At 43.7% G+C, this 18021-nt stretch overlaps 1 protein-coding gene across 1 annotated transcript in view; it reads right to left on the bottom strand.

Moving 5' to 3' along the window:
- The window catches only part of LOC308364556 (protein-glutamine gamma-glutamyltransferase K-like), a 19078-nt gene extending 9411 nt beyond the window's left edge, over window positions 1-9667 (bottom strand). Inside the window, exons 1-4 of the mRNA XM_080837718.1 lie at window positions 9532-9667; window positions 5227-5525; window positions 3733-3924; window positions 1457-1708 (exon numbers count right to left, since the gene is read on the bottom strand). Coding sequence (XP_080693844.1) covers window positions 1457-1708; window positions 3733-3924; window positions 5227-5524 — 742 coding nt within the window. The 5' untranslated portion in view covers window position 5525; window positions 9532-9667. The remainder of the gene's footprint in view (window positions 1-1456; window positions 1709-3732; window positions 3925-5226; window positions 5526-9531) is intronic.
- Between the last annotated feature and the right edge of the window lie 8354 nt (window positions 9668-18021).

Here is an 18021-nt window from a genome sequence, read left to right as displayed (position 1 = left end):
AAAATCAACGTGGTCTGTTCCTAGTTTTTGTTTTTATATCAATGAACCCACAGTCCAAGAAACACACTTTTTACCGATTAAGCAGTAACCTGTAGAGATGAGGCCTCGGGATACACAAACATTCAATGCTTCACAGATGAGTAGTATTTAACATGGGGACTGCACCAACAAAACCCTCATCACACCATACTTATCCTGACAGACTGAAAACCCAGTACGTCTTCTTCTTGAAATCATGAAAACCCAGTTGTTTTACTTCCATCATGATGTTTATGTTTCATGTCTAGGTCAAAAATGAACACAAAAACCCCTCTCAAATTCTCAAGGGTTCTAATTGTGGACAACAATAGCTGGATTCTGGATCTCAAGAAGCTTTATGGTGTCAGTTACTGTTGAAGGTGTCCCAGCACCCAGGCGTAAATTATCATGAGGGTCTTTTTTTTCACCACATGGTCAGAATTCCCCTTTTTGAGCAAACAAGAGAGAGCATCCCAAAATAGGATGATCACATGCCCTAACCACCAAAGCTTCACTAGATCTAAGCATATTTGCCTGGTATCCCATAAATGATGCCTGGACTCTTCTCTTCTGAGCATGACCACTACAGGCCAAAGGGCAGGAGGACACTGCTTTGAAGTGTATTTATAGGGATGTAGGGTCTTGAGTTATCCAGAACAACAACCATCTATGGTCACTTGGTCTTCCTGTCTTCCTGTGTATATGAACACCTTACATTTCAGCACTCTGTAAATTAAGATACACATAACTGATTCCACTCTCTCTCTCTCTTTCTTTCTCGGGCGCGGCACTGCTGTGTGTGTGTTTGTGTGTGTGTGTGTGTGTGTGTGTGTGGTTGTGTGTATTCACCAATAGGAGTATAGGTGATAGAGAAGTTTTAATGAAGACATTGTTATTGTATTTTAATCTGCTTGCTTTTCCTGTGTGCTGACAGGCTGAGGCCTTGAATACTCTCTTGCTGAGGCAAACCACCTGTTTCTGTACTGATAATCATGCACACTGCTCAACTCTCAAGGACATATTCTGAGATCACTGCAGCAACTTCTATAGCGATGGGACGCGAGAATACCGCCCTTTGTGTGATGAAACCTGTTTTTTCTACTCACATAATGCTGGCTGCGCCCAGCTCATCTTTGGAGTTTGTTCATGATATTTGGTTGTGACACATCTCCCACTTTTGCAAAAGATAAAAGTACTGTACTAAATTCTGATTGCTGGTCTCTGTCTCATCAATATTAACGTCTTAATATAATGTATCTAACAATAGGATAGGTCAATTGCAGAGGATGGGTTAAATGCAAAGGTTGAATTTCACAAGTGTGTGTGAGACAATAAAAAACTCACTCACTCACTCACTCACTCAATCAATCATTTAATCACACACGCGCCAAAACGCACACTTTCTCTACCACTTTCTCTACCACATGCACACTCTTACCTTCACACCAGGGGTTGAAGAGGATGTAGACATCTTTGTTTGAGTCATGCATGGTGACTGCCTCCCCCTTTGGGCATCGTGTTGCCACAGCGATGCTGTACTTGCCAATCAGAGCGTTGGCTGGGGAGTTAACAGACAGCTTGACATTGTTGCCTTTCTGCTCCACGATCTTGGCCTCCCAGTCTTCGTCCTCCAGCTCATCTACCAATGGGATGATGACATGCGTTCTTTTGGAGACCATTGGTGAGGGCCCTGAAGATTTAAAAGAATTTGAGAAGGTAATATTCCATTTATTAATGTGACAAAACTCATGTACTGAGTCAGTTGTATCATGTTTATTATGGAGATTTGCACATTAATGTATAATATTGAAAACAGAATAGTAAACATACACACTTACACTAGTTAGTACACACACACATTCACACATTATAAACCATGGACCATAACTGGATAACACTGATCTATTAGAGTGAGTTCAAGATGCAGTCAAACGTTTAGGTTCAAAACAGAACATTCTCCTCATTATTGTGTGTGCATGTTTGTGTGTGTGTATGCATGTATGTTCACCAGAGCGAGATCAGTGCATTACGAAAGAACTCACCATGAACAACACACACACACACACACACACACACACACACACACACACACACACACACACAAAGCACTCCCTGTCTGTGCTCAGCAGGTGAACTGTGTGTGGCCAACGCTCACTGCTTCAGCAGTGCCCGAAAATAAAGCAGAGCATGAAGGCATGAAGAGGTCAAGAGGTCATGGGCCACACCGCTCGCCGCACCTCTCAGCGTACCACACTTCTCCAGAAACCACAAACACCTCCCTTCCTGCCTCCATTGTCCACGGAGGCATAAAACGGAACCTCTATAGGCACTGACCACAAAACAAATGAGCAAAAAATCTCTTCATTCTCTGTCTCTCTTCCTCGCTCTCTTCTTTTGGCAAACTTATCCAGATAAGTGTATACGTACTCAGGGAGATGAGTAAGATGTGTTTTTGTTTTGTTGTTGATGTTTATGTTTTTTTATTTACGCTTACATTTTGTCACTTGGTAGACGCTTATATTGACCTACGAAAGCAACTTAGGGAAGGCACTTTAGCAGACGAAAAGGAAATTCTCTTTTTTTGAGACAGGAAATGTCTGGGTGGATTATTTTTTTTGTCTTTCTAACTTCACTTCTTGGAAATGTGCTGTTGACTTTCACCCTTATTGTCCCTCGACACCCCAAGCCTTGTGAAATAGGTCTGGTGACATCTGAGCTGTTCAGTTTTCCCAAGCCCTGACTACGACTCAGGAAGAAGGAATTTCATTAGAGACAGGCAGATATCAGCTAATTCAGGGACCGATCAAGGGTGTAACTTATTTTATTGAATACGTCTTTTGGTTTTGCGGCTGAGTATCTCCTATCTGGGGGCTTAATCTCTTGCATACCGTGGTATAAACTCTAAATCAGCTACACCCTTCTTCTGTCTCTACACTCAATTTTCTCATCTCATCCACCCGAACCCTCTCTTCCTCTCCGTCTTCTCCACCCAGGGATGAGAGGTCAGCGTGACATCCTGACTTATAGGAGGGGTGAGGTTGGGGCCGGTGAAGTATTTCTTCTGAGCAGCTGCTGTGAGCCTGTGTGGAAACCTTATCAGTGATGTCTGTACCAGGGTGTAACTCCTTCCCCCCCCCCCCCCCCCCCCCATACACACACACACACACACACACACACACACACACACAGACACACCCACACACTTGCACACACCCACACACACACACACAAACACACACACACACACACACACACACACACACACACACACACACACACACACACACATACACTTGCACGCACACGCACACACACACACACACACACATACTTCCTCTCTATTTCACAGACTTGTAATGATTTGCACAATCGGACCAACATGTGTCAGACAAAATGTCAAAAGATAAGCCACAGCTGTGTCCCTTTTTTAGTTTTTTTGTCATTAGTACGTGAGTCTGTGAAACTTCACCACTGCAGCTCCCTTCTCAACTATGAACTCAAACACTTAAAGTCACACTGAACACACTGCATCGGTACCCATTCAAACTCAAGGCATGGAAACCATTAAATCATGCCACTCTGTATCCTGTGCATATGTTTATACTATACAATAGCCTGTACTACAAATGTATTATGGGTAAGACTTTGGATACGTATTTTACGTATATTTTAAAACAAAGTGTGCAAATGCTGCGTTATAAAAGCCTGCCTGACCTGTCTTGAGTTCTAGGTGCAGCTTATCTGTCTTGTCACAGAAGGGTCGCGAGAGGTCAAACTCCATCTGGAAGGTCTGGCCCCGGCGCACAATCAGGTCGTCTCCGTGGTACTGATCGGTGTGATGTTCTGTGCGGTTCTGGCCACACTTGGAGCTGAGCAGGTCCACAGAGCGGACCGTCAGTTGGAGCTCTGATGGGGATAGAGAGAGAGGGTTAGAAAGGGGTAGCCAATGACTACTGAAGCTAGGCTGTCAGAATTTGACTTTAAAAACATTATCAGTGTGATGCCAAGATTCTTAAGCGCGTCCTCACCGCGCCCTTATGGCGGTAGCAACTGACTTTCCGTATACTCTTAACCGTCAACCAAGACATTGACCAGTACCAAGACCGTGCTTATGGAACTTCACCACATATCCATATGAACTGATTCATCTTTGCTGGAGAGTGTGAAAGCATAGAGATGCATACCTATCATTGACACCACGCCAAACATTTTACTACACACACAGTTTGTCGTTGTTCATAATCTCCATTTATGGTTTGTGCAGGTGTGCGAGGAACGTGGTTTCACCCTTGCAAAATCAATCGATTTCATTATAGGGTTTCTACTGTTGTATGTCACTTATGACTATTGGTAACAATATTGTGAATGCCTGATTCAATACTTATTATTGTCGGTATCATTTGAACTCTGTTTAATGTGTATTTCGTATTTGAATTGAATTAACCCCTGTGTTCTTGGACTATGTTGGTATGGCCAATTGTGGGTATGTCAGCTACCTGTTAAAAGGGTGGGCGAGTTAGTTGTGGGGAGACTTCTGTGGTGAGAACTTCGTCTTTATGAGAGTTTGTTAGTGAGCTCGTTGAGGCTCTACTCTAGCTATTAGAAGCGTGAGGCTGATTTCTGTGCACTGCCTAAGCGAAGTAATATAGTGTATAACTTTGTACTGTTGATGGTACATATATTTGTAAATAGCTTTTTGTTTTTTATTTATATCAGTATTTTTGTTTATACATTTTTCACTGTAGATTATGCACTTGATGGATTTAAAATGAATGTACCACCTACAGAGCCTTGTCTCCCTGCTGCCTTTTGTGCCTTTGCTCAAAGACTGTGGACACGGATACCTTTTGACAATCAGTTTTCTTGTGACAGACATTTGGTGTTTTTTGATGGAGCTATGTTGTCAATTCACATGTCACAAAATCAATGAATTTAGCTAGTAATGTATTTGATTAAGTTAAGATAAGCGAATACATTGTGAGGGTACAAATTCTTTGCAACCGTGCAATTACTTAACAGTTAAGAGTGTGTAAAGCATTATTAAGAGAATGAATCAGTGCTTGAAGAGATATAGAGTAATATTTGGGTGGAAGAGATAAAGCTATAGCGGAGTGCCTTAAGACACAAAGAGTTATACAGTGGTCTCTATGCAGTTTATTTAAGCCATACACAGCTATGCATAGGGGGTGTGAGTGAGACAAACTGTACCATCAAGCTCTTGGTCACCAGTCTGGGGCTTGGCCGGTTCGGGCAGCGGTGCTGGCTTCTCCTCCTCTTTACCGTCCACTGCGTTACCCGCGGTGCCCGCGCCTGGTGTTACGTCGTATGAGCTGCTCTTCTGACGACAGCAGCACGGACAGATCCTCCGCATCCATCGGCGACAGCCTCCCTCCTCCGCCCCCTTCTCTATCATCACCTTCTCTTTTTCAGGGGCAGCATCCCCATTGCTAAGGGTGACACCAGGGAAACGCCCAACCGCTGATACATCGCGAGCTGTTCCAGGCATCCTGGAAGAGGATGAGAGAGAGAGAGAGAGAGAGAGAGAGAGAGAGAGAGAGAGAGAGAGAGAGAGAGAGAGAGAGAGAGAGTGTAATTAGGGGATAAATCGCTTTGCTGTGAGGTAAGACCTAACAGAAAGGGTTAACTCTGGCAACCCCACATGCATCTGTTTCACATCCAGCCTCCTCCATATGGCCTGGCTGGGCTTTTTCTCTTCACTCCCTCCATGTCTTCACCCCTCTCTCCTTTACAAGGGCTTGATCATTTGCGCTTGTTTTCTTTCAGACTTTTCCCACAATTACCGCATTCCGGACTTTCACTCAGCAACGCCACTCCACTTCACTCCGCCTCTCCCAAAGCTCAGCCCCTGTACTGGGACCTCAGCTCCTCTGCAGAGGTTAAACTAACTTCCATATACAAAACAGAGCCTCACTCTCGCTCTCTCTCTCATGACCACACACACACACACACACACACAAATACTGTGCATAAACCAACCATGCACACACATGAACAAGCACACATACACAGACAGACATGCATGCACACACACTCACACACACACAAACAGAAACAAACACACACACACACAATCTCCAACCACACACGTACATAGAGTAGAGCGTTCACATACACAAATAATCTCTCACACAAACACAGACCACACATTCTTCAATTTCTCATTTCTCCCACCTTGTATGTTATCATGTTATTGGCTTCAGCCAGTTACGACTTCCCATAGCATAATTATGTGGTCAATGTGTCTGAACACATCCATCCCAATTAATCATCTCTCTGCCGGTGTGTTGAAAGACACGCTCCTACTGCTCCTACCTTCACAGGTTACATGACATGATGTATGAACAGGGTAACTCGTTGGATTGTAATTTTGTTTTGTGGTTGAAATAACAAGGATGGCTCACAATGACTCTGATACCAAAGACAAAGGGTGAGCCAGTAACAAAAACAATAAGAGGTGTGCACCATGTTTGTGTATAGAGGAGAGCTTTTCCTTATTTTCTTCCAATCCAAAGCATATTTCTAAAAACCATATTGTAATAAACCACACTGTGATAGCACACAGTGTTTCATGACTTCCGCCTGCCAAAGAGGATGTGTAAGAATCTGAGTGTGTGCTTATGTGTGTGTGCGTGTGCGTGCGTGTGTGTGTGTGTGTGTGTGTGTGTGTGTGTGTGTGTGTCTGTGTGTGAGTGTGTGTGTGTGTGTGTGTGTGTGTGTGTGTGTGTGTGTGTGTGTGTGTGTGTGTGTGTGTGTGTGTGTGTGTCTGTGTGTGAGTGTGTGTGTGTGTGTGTGTGTGTGTGTGTGTGTGTGTGTGAAAGAGCATACGTTTAGAGTTTCTAACCCTTCAGGATGAATAGGCGGGATACCCCATCAGTGTTCTCTTTTCCATTAACACACACATTTACTGCAAAATAAAATAATACACTTTAAACATAAACTAAACAATCTATTCCCTCCGCGGCTCTGGACTTTGACTGAGACCCTATACACCTTCACTGGTAGGGCTGGTACGGCTGGTAAAGTGGACTTTCCCAGTGAAAGCTCAGTTATTGTCATGGCTGTATCACCCAGTAGAAGGGTGTCTTAAACCAATGAGCAACTTATGTTCAAACTTTAAAACTTTCAAACAGAGTCCCTGGACCAGACATATGGCTTTGCAGGAATCTTGGCAGTCATTTGTGCATAGCATACGTAAACTGAACCACACTTACTTTAACAGCTATTGGATCCATAAGTATGTTAAAAAAAACTTATGCCTACAGAGATTGTGGTCGTAAACTGCACAAATTGCTACCACTTAACTGCTTCCAGGTGTCCAATAACCAAGCTAAAGCAAATTATGTTTGTAAACATAGTAGGTTCACTTTAATTTAAGTTTCATTTGGTACAATGAGTCAATGTATTCTCATGTAAGCAGATACTGTTACATCAGCAAAGTTCCTCACTGTAGCTTTCCAAACTAACTATAATATATTACACTTTTTATTGTATAGACCTATTGAGAGAAAGGAAAAGATAACAGAGTAAAGAATAAGTATATGCCTGGCTGTGTGCTAAATTGCAACATTTAGGAGTCTTTCCACTGAATCCTCATCATCTGTATGTTGAGCAATCAAAATGAGACATGACGTAAGCAACGCATACAGGATGATGATGATGATGGTTGCAACACTCTCTCTGACGAAGCCCATAAACTAATAGCCTGCATAAATGATGACCTCAACATGAATCACATGGCAACATAAAGCTCTTCGACCAAAATATTAGACCTACATGTCTGTCTGTCTGGCTATCTATCTTCTTCAGCTGCGCAAGAAAATTAATGAAATTGCCTGTCTGTCTGTCAGCCTGTCTCTATGGTAGTACTCTGTAATCTATGTTGGCAGTAGTGGGTAGTTTGGACTCAGAGTTGAATGCATGCAAGCCTGACTTGGGCTGCGGAAATAAGCTCTACATACCCAAAGGCTGCTCTTCGCCAGCACAAATACCCCTAAGGCAGGGTACAGGACTTTAGGCTGGGGCACTTTACAGATCACCGCTGGATCAAAAGGCTGGCAGCACTAGCACTGTCCGAGAATGAAACCTGAATAACAAAACACTCCCATTATCCTTTCCCTAATTATCAAACACCATGAAGATAGTAGCCTTCAGGAAATGAAACAGCTGTGTGTATGTGTGTGTGTGTGCCTATATGTGTGTGTATGTTTACATGCCTGCGTTATTGTGTGTGCGTGTGTGTGTGTGTGTGTGTGGGTGTCTGCACATATGTGTGAGGGTTACGTGAGAGGCACCCTAATCTAGTAATGTGTAGTATGCAGTCTCAACACACTCACACACTCAGGAGAGGCGGAAGATGGAGAGAATGTGCCAGGTTATGGGGTCAAGCATGGAGCAGAGCCACATGATGCTGATTGACCGATTAACCAGAACATGTGAAATGGTCAGCACAGACAAATGGACACTCAGACCCTGCCTGGAACATGTTTACAATAGCCTGGGCCAAACATGACCACAGCAGAATACGTGAATGCAGCACATAATTTGGAAATCTAATTTGTTCTATCTAATAACAGCAGCACAACACTTGCTATGGCTTCTGGTGGGTGGTGCAGACATGAGAAATCCATGTCAGCAGCTTTGCACAAAAAAAATGTCTTAAATGAATAGATGACTGGGAATATATGATGAAGAAGGGAATGTTATTGCTGTTGCTGTTTGGCTAAATATGCACATTTTGACGGTGCCAAGCCCGAGCGGGTGGAGGAGATAAAGTGTTCCCGTACAGCGCTCTGAGAGACCCGAGACAGACACGTGTTGTGCAGTCTGTTTTAGAACGGTATCCAAAATATTCTCATTTCTGACTCGCTCGCCATACGGCAGGAAGGCTACTCTTGCCTACAGCTGGGAACTATTACACAGGACACACACACATACACACACACACACACACACACACACACACACACAGAGAGAGAGACACACAAAAACACACACTTTCACTTGTGCACATAAGGTGTACACCCAACCTTACATTAGTTTTACATTTGTGTAACATCACTTGGTGCTCAAGTTTATTTTCACATTAAAACGGGATAATATACTTGCTTACTAGTGTGTCCACAATGCACCAAAAGGACCACTACTACAAAATACTTCAAAAACTTAATAACATTGCATTTATTTAAATTGTCAATCACAGCTGGCTAATACCAATGATAGGAAACTACTTGAATACTCCGCACCTACAGTTAACGTTTACGCATTTACAGTAATGTTTATAGCAGATTCACAGCAGATTATTGGTTATAGTTTAGCCACGAAGAAGTTAACACTTTTTAAATTCAACTCTTCGAATAGCGACTAGGATGTGAACAGGGAGCGCTCCTGAAGCAAGTCATTTTGGGGAGAATATTTAGGCTATAGATTTGACCCTATGATATACAGAACACATTGTGTTCGTGTATATAAATACGCAAGGAGACAGTTTCTTACCTGAACCTGTAGGCAGAATTTCTTTAAAATTCCGTGTTTGTTGATTTTCAACTTTTTAATTTCAGCAACGACTTCCTTTTCGCTTTCCTCTGACGGCGCTGGTGCTGAAATTGGGGTGAACCTCGGTAGATCGCAGAACCATACCCTTTTAAACTGCTCTTGGTACCAGAGTATGTTAGTCAGAGGGCACTTCCCCTGCCTCCTCCCACCGCCTCAACTTTTAGAGCCCGCCAAGCAACGAGCCAAGGTTTTTTTCCCCTGTTGCGCATTTTGCACATTATGTTACTGTGATGAATAGGGCGCGGTGCCTGTAAACCATGCGGCTTGTAGCTTTCTACAGATAATGTGGGGAGCCGTTACTTAAAATATTTGTGCAAGTAAGCAAACAAACGCGAGATCATCAAACATTGCAAATTCGCCGGCACTGTCTCTCGTCCAGTGCTAGGGTATGTGTAGGCTTATAGCCTAATGTAATGTAGCCTGTTCCCTCCTTTTGAGCAAATGTAGCCTATATAGGCAACAGAAACGAATGTCTGGTAAAACGATACATGGATAAATGGCAATAGGCTGCTATAGGCTTGGCTAAACTGATCTGGGTAAAACAGTGATTTTGGAGATCGAAACATCGAAAATGTGTCTTTAATTTCTTAAGTTAATAAGGTAAACAGACATAGGTCTATCTCTGTAGGGATTCTTTCCAAGTTGTCAGACACTTTTTAATGACACTATGAGCCTGTCAGTGGCGAAAAGAAGCGGTTTACTTTGATGCACATGCTTGCCCCATGGGATTCCATAACCAGTTTGTGGTTGACGGTTATAACCATAGACATACGCTAGGCTACAGGACCAATTTCGATTAAAATTTGTACCCAAAAAGATCTCAGAATATCTTTAAGGCATATAAAGCCTGACAATAATTACTTTAAGGCAGAAAAGGTGACAGGCCCTATCCAAAATACCTCTACTGTTGACAATTGTATTGTGAATGTGTAAGCATCAACATTCAATTGAGCTTTGCTGTGCCGCCTGATGTGATAAGTGCCCTTTTGCAGGACTATTTCTAATGTCTAATTTTAGTGAAGTTAACAAGCATGCTATAACTATGCCACTAGCCATGCAACGTTTGAGTTCAGATACAAATTCTGCAAAATGGCACGAATCCTTCCCGTTTCGACATCTGTTGCCACAGTACGCAAATCGAGCAACTTTAGGGGCACCATTCATGTCTTTAACTTAACCAGCTTAACCATGGCCTTCATCTGTCACATTGTGCAAGACCATTCTCACCCACGTTGTGCCCTAAGGACCAGAGTGAGGAAGTTAGTGGTTTGAGTTAACCCATAACAATGCTCATCCATCACGTCATTTCGGTCTGAATCACTAGCTCCCACAGGGAGAAGAAAACCTACCAGGCATATCATTCAGTGCGTGCACATGATGGCAGTACTCCGATTCCGGGCAAGCCCCGATTTCTCTCTCCATGGGGGGTTAACTGCGTTATCTCACGGCACATGGCAGTGACAAATCCAGATCTTGGCCACGTCAGTTCAAATCAAATGTGGAATGTTTACAAGTGGGCATCTGCTATCGTTGATTATACAGTAAATATGTTTTGAAATGAAACAAAAACACACCACAGTTAAAGTTGTATTAGTATTCATTGATTCACATCGATATGAATGGATTACATGACTAACAAGCAGTGGTGGTCCGTCAGGGCCTTCAAGGCCTTCTCTGCTGGCCTAAACATCATCAGAAAATAATTGTAATAAAATAAATTTAATTTTAATATTTTCTTTTCATAAATATGTATTAAATTATTCCCCATAGTCCATTATCTTCATTTCATAGCTTCCAGCGTTGTTAATTTATGTTAGAGCTTTCATCCAATCATATTTCAGCTATCATGTGTTGCCACCCTCCGAGAAATCTTCCCTGAGAACAGAAATCTTCCCTGAGGCCTTCAGAATTCACATTGAAGGCCTGTGTACATCTGATTGGTTATCACAACTGTTTCAGTTCATTTAAATTGAATGAACTGAAACAGACAGTTGTGACAACCAATCAGATTTCGAGTTGGCGACACTGGGCCTTCTAGAAGCTTTGCAGGTGGGACAATGCGATGTTTAGTGGACAAACTTGTTAAAGCTCACATAGGCTACTTTCGGTGGACTTAATAAAACTTTGTAGAGTAATCCCTGAAAATCGCCTTTTATTTTTAAGTTGTGACAGTAATATTCAAGCGATCATATAACTGAGAGTTTACTACTCTTAATGTATTGTTAATACGGGTGTATTGATTTTAAATGCTCCGGAAATATTAATAAAGTCTGTTGTACTCGACTATGTTAAGGTGATGCAATGCTCACTTATACTGCCTTTCTGTATAAATATAATGGTTCGAGAGCCATGGCGTCATAATGATGGTATTAGGAGGTGGATTCACTCAGTTTTACATCGTGTAGGACATCGCTGAAGGCCTAGTCGTGAAATGCACGGACCGCCACTGCTAACAAGTGGTGGAAAAGTAATATGAAAATATTTGTTCACTGAATTAGCGCATTCTGTCCAAAACAGTTGCGTTTCAGTTTCAAATTTTCAGTTTCGGTTTCAGTATTTCAATGTGAATGAGAGGGAGCACAAGAACTGAGTGTCTAGCAGCGATTATCATATCATAGACATATATGATGCATGTATATGTCTATTGGCAGGATCTCAAGCACGTGCAAAAGTTGTTGTTGTCCAGTTGAAATCTAGATTCGAGAGACACATGCGCGCGTAGTCCGATTCTCAGCGTAATCCGATCGTTTATCCAGGGGTCTACATCGGAGTCCAGTCGGACTCAAGTCGGACACAGGAAATCTAGATTTGGGGAGACACAAGAATCTGATCTCCGATTTAAATCGGACTACAATAGGAAATTGGACACATGTATCCGGCACTGATTAACTACGAGAGAAGCTGCGATGGTGAGACTCCACTTAGGCCACATTTTCCTTCACAGGAGTAAATACTACAGCTTCCACATCTGTATAATGTATCCCATGCAGTTAGGCAAAAAAGCGAGACATGGATGAGGACAGAATTAATCTTTATGTATTCATTTATATCCAACGTTTTAGAATAACGTTCTTTTTGCTCTCCCAAACTGTGTAGTAGGCTAACGAGTGAGTGGTGAGCGCGATACGGCGAAATGGATGATAAAAAGCTTTTGTATAGAAAGTAAACCTTTAAAAGTTGTGTTGTGCAAAAAAAAGCGAGCTCCACTGTTGTCTGAAAATGTCAACAGGCAGCTGGCTGAAATATTGCTTTCAAAACTGGTTGAAGATGATTTGAGTTGTTTTGCCTGGTTGTGATATGTTACAAATACAAAAAGTTTGCCATTATCTTATTTAATGCTTTTGTCTGAAGAACTCAACGTGATTCAAGAAGATAGCCACCGGAAGTGCCTTCAGAGGCGCTATGTATTGGCATCTTCCTTACTTGTTATCAGACTATTCAGTGAAGGTAATTCGATTAGAGAGGTGGTCATAGTCAATGAATTATTTCCACAGAAGTGGTTCTTGACTCCACTGTGTTACTAATTGCACCAATAAAATAATTAGATTATGGTGTCAGATAACATGTCGGGTAGCCTTAGTCACGGACCTTCAACGCCCAAGCTGATACGTGTCAGAGGATCATGGAGATGACTTAAGAGCTTTTCATTAGATGAATGAATGAAAGCGCCATTCATAAATCGAGATTCCACAGGTCAGAACAAGGGCTTGTAATAAGCCTATGAGTCATGCACTGGGTTCTGTTTTCCCTGGTGACCGAATCCCATCATCCCACTGAAACAGTGGGAGAAGGCTGCCCTCAAGTGTTTAGGTAATGTACTGCAACTATTTCTCACTTCTGTAGCTGCAGAAGTAGAATGGATGCATACATTACTAAATTAATGCATGGAATGTCCTCCTTCATTTCCATCATCATTTCCTTAAATTAGGTGAGTGATTCATGAAATTAATCAAAAACCCTAAAAACTTTTCAAAACGTGTGCTTAATATTTGTGCTGTATGCCATTAAGCCTCCAAACTGAAAAGGTAGAGGAGGTACTATTTATTATTTATTATTACTATTTGGATGGTGTTAGTTTTTGAAAACACAGGATAAGATGTAATTTCCTTTGTGCACGCACATACATAAGAGTGTCGTGTTGGTGATGAATGGTGGATGCAAGGGAGCAAGGGTTGTAATTTGGGACGCATCATCAGTAGTGTTCCCTTGGTTCATTGGAGTGTTTCGGCCTTGACACTAGACACCCTCGCCAAGGTGGCCAGCTACAGGGTGATCAGACCTGAGCTTGCGTCATTCCCAATTAGTCATGAGAGTCATGTTGAATGGCAGACATCTCATGGGACTATGCATGGCAGGGGCGTCCTTTTCCCTGAGTCAACCTAAGCTGGCCGCATACCTCCTGGCTTGCTACTTCGGGGCCCAGCAGGGGTCTTTCCTCCTCATGAAAAGCCACTGGCTGCTTCTTTCGGCTGCCTCCGATACAGCTTTGATGGCTGAGCGCTGGTTCTGGCCTCTGACTCCCAGGTCTGCAAACAGTCTGGTGGTAGATCTTGCGACAAAACCTCTGCACCCCACCTCCACTGGGCGGACCTCAGCGTTCCAGCCGCGGCGTTGTGCTTCAGCAGCGAGCTCAGCATAGCGTAGGTGTTTTCGCTCATAAGCCTCATCCACTGAGTCCTCCCAGGGTACTGTGAGTTCTATGATGTAGACCTTTTTCAGAGAAGGGGACCATAGCACCAAGTCAGGTCTCAGGGTGGTTAAAGCAATCTCTGGAGGAAACACAAGCTGTCGGCCAATATCTGCCAGCATCTTCCAGTCGCGGGCTAAGCGTAGCTGGCCTCGCTCAGATGGTGTGGAGCAGCTCCTGTTTACCTTAGCCCCCTCACGGACAAAGGCAGTTTCCTTTTGGTGGTTGGCTGCTGGTGGTGGTAGGGAGTTGGTGGCAGCTCGTTTTCCTCCAGAGTGGACGCAAGGATCTCTAGGACTTGGTTGTGACGCCACGTGTAACGTCCTTGGGTGAGACTGGTTTTGCACCCTGTTAGAATGTGCCTGAGGGTGGCTGGCATGGAACATAGGGCACACCCCGGGTCTTCACCGAACCACTGGTGAAGGTTAACTGGTGTTGGAAGGACGTCGTATGTACAGGTGCATCTCAATATATTAGAATATCATCGAAAAGTTGATTTATTTCAGTAATTCTATTCAAAAAGTGAAACTCATATTTTATATAGATTCATTTCACACAGACTGATATATTTCAAGTGATTATTTCTTTTAAATTTGATGATTATAACTTACAGCTTATGAAAACCCAAAATTCAGTATCTCAGTCTGTGGCACTGCTCAGATGTTATGGAAGACCAGGTTGCTCTGATAGTGGCCTTCAGCTCTTCTGTGTGTTTGGGTCTGTTGTCTCGCATCTTCCTTTTCACAATACCCTATAGAATCTCTATGGGTTTTAGGTCAGGCGACTTTGCTGGCCAATCAAGCACAGGGATACCATGGTCCTTAAACCAGGTACTGGTACCTTTGGAAGTGTGTGCAGGTGCCAAGTCCTGATGGAAAATGAAATCTGCATCTCCATAAAGCTGGTCAGCAGAGAGAAGCACAAAGTGCTCTAGAACTTTCTGGTAGATGGCTGCGCTGACCTTGGACCACACAGTGGACTAACACCAGCAGATGACATGGCACCCCAAACCATCACTGACTGTGGACACTTTACACTGGACCTCAAGCAACTTGGATTCTGTTCCTCTCCTCTCTTCCTCCAGACTCCGGGACCTTGATTTCCAAATTAAATGCAAAATTTACTTTCATCTGAAAATAGAACTTTGGACCACTAAGCAACAGTGCAGTCCTTTTTGTCTTTAGCCCAGGTGAGACGCCTCTGACGTTGTCTCTGGTTCAAGAGTGGCTTGACACAGGAATGCGACAGTTGAAGTCCATGTTCTGGATACGTCTGTGCGTGTAGGCTCTTGAAGCACTGACTCCGGCTGCAGTCCACTCCTTGTGAATCTCCCTTGAATGAGCTTTGTTTCACAATCCTCTCAAAGATGTCGTTATCCCTGTTGCTTGTCCACCTTTTTATACCTATTTTTTTCCTTCCATTCAACTTCCCATTAATGTGCTTGGATACAGCACTCTGTGAACAGCATGCTTCTTTAGCAATGACCTTTTGTGTCTTACCCTTCTTGTGCAGGGTGTCAATGATCGTCTTCTGGACAACTGTCAAGTCAGCAGTCTTCCCCATGATCGTGTAGCCTACTGAACTAGACTGAGAGACCATTTAAAGGCTCAGGAAGCCTTTGCCGTTGTTTTGAGTTAATTAGCTGATTAGAGTGTGACACCATTGGTCATCAATATGTAACTTTTTCACAATATTCTAATTTTCTGAGATACTGAATTTTGGGTTTTCATTAGCTGGCAGTTATAATAATGAAAATTAAAAGAAATAAACACTTTAAATAGATCAGTCTGTGTGTAAACATTCTATATAATATATGAGTTTCACTTTTTGAATAGAATTACTGAAATAAATCAACTTTTCGATGATATTCTAATTTATTGAGATGCACCTGTAGCTCTGATGGAAAAGCTCAACTGCCTCGCTTCCATTGCCCACATGTCCTTCCAGCTGATCTTCCTCCTCTCCACACTGTCCCATCTCGTCCACTGTCCCTGTTTGCCAAGAGAGACTGCCTTGGCCCACCTTGCAGCCTCTTCCTGGTGGCGTACTTCCTCCACCACCATCTTCCTACGTTCTGGTGCTGTGGCCTTACTCCAAGCTGGGCGGGTAGCTGTTAGCCCAAAGCCTCCTCTTCCTTGCTGAACATATCCCACAATGTCAGCATGTTTGAGGGCTGCTGTTGCTTCCTCCACTGCTTTGGCTGGTCTCCATTTGCGCCCGGTTGCCAAGGTTGGTGCGTTATTGCTCACCACTAAATCTCTGGATTCATTCAATGTCATCTGGAGTCTTGTTTTTGCACACTTGAACTCCTCTGTGAGACTGGTGAGGGGCAGCTTGAGGATGCTATCTCCGTAGAGGCCAATGGTGGTAAGGCATCGCGGAACTCCAAGCCTCTTAATGTAGCCTGTGACTGCTCTTTCCAACTTCTCCACAGTTGAGATTGGGACCTCATAAACTGCGAGGGGCCACAACATCCGGGGTAGGAGTCCAAACTGCAGGCACCAGGCCTTTAGCTTTCCAGGCAGTTGGGTGTTGTCGATGGACTGTAGGCCACTGCTGATATATATCCTATATCCTTACGCATCTGTTGCACCTGGTCTTTGTCCTTTAGGCTTGCATCATACCACCTGCCAAGGCTTTTAACAGGCTGCTCAGACACTGTTGGGATTGGGTCATCTCCGATGAAAAATTTCAGGTCAGAGAGCACTCCCTTCACAATGGAGATGCTTCGTGACTTAGATGGTTTGATCTTCATACGGGCCCAACTGATGTTCTCTTCCAATTTTCTGAGCAGTCTCCTGGTGCATGGAACGGTGGAGGTCAATGTTGTTATGTCGTCCATGTAAGCTCTGAGCGGAGGGAGACGCAGGCCAGAGTCAACCCGCTGTCCACCTACAACCCACTTAGAGGCTCGGATGATGACCTCCATTGCCATCGTGAATGCCAGGGGAGAGATAGTGCATCCAGCCATGATGCCTACTTCCAGGCACTGCCAAGAGGTGGTAAAGTCAGCGGTGGTAAAGCAGAACTGCACGTCCTGGAAGCAGGATTTAACCAGGGCTGTGATGGTATCCGGTATGTGGAAGAAGTCGAAGGCAGACCACAGGAGTTCATGGGGCACTGAGCCAAAGGCATTGGCAAGGTCCAGAAAGACTACATGGAGGTCCCTTCTCTCCACCTTTGCCGTTTGGATCTGGTGCCAGATCATGCTGAAATGTTCTGAGCACCCAGAGAATCCTGATATTCCTGCCTTCTGTACAGATGTGTCGATGTACTTGTTTCTTCGCAGATACTCGCCCATCCTCTGTGAAATGACACTAAAGAAGATTTTGCCCTCAACGTTTAGTAGGGAGATTGGACGGAATTGGCTGATGTTCACTGCATCCTTCTCCTTTGGGATGAGGACTCCCCCTGCCCTACGCCACGCTTTAGGCATTATCTTCTTCTGCCATGCTGTTCTCATAAGCCTCCAGATAAATCTCAGGACATCTGGTGCGTTCTTATACACCTTGTATGAGACTCCATTTGGCCCCGGGGCTGATGCTGTTCTTGCTCGACGCACTGTGTTTTCCACCTCTTTCCATGTTGGAGGGCCAATCGGAATGTGGTGTTCAGGGGGGTCAATTGGTGGGATATCTGTAGGAATGGTGAGATGTTCATAACGCCTTGGGTCAGAGTGTGTTGCTTTTAGGTGATCCTCCAGATCGGTCTTTGTTGTTTGTAGAGTTCCACTTTTTTCCTTT

This window comes from Sprattus sprattus, assembly GCF_963457725.1.
Source record: "Sprattus sprattus genome assembly, chromosome: 4".
Lineage (NCBI taxonomy): Eukaryota > Metazoa > Chordata > Actinopteri > Clupeiformes > Clupeidae > Sprattus > Sprattus sprattus.
The sequence above is the reverse complement of the archived record's forward strand: the minus strand, read 5'-3'. Positions and strand labels throughout refer to the sequence as shown.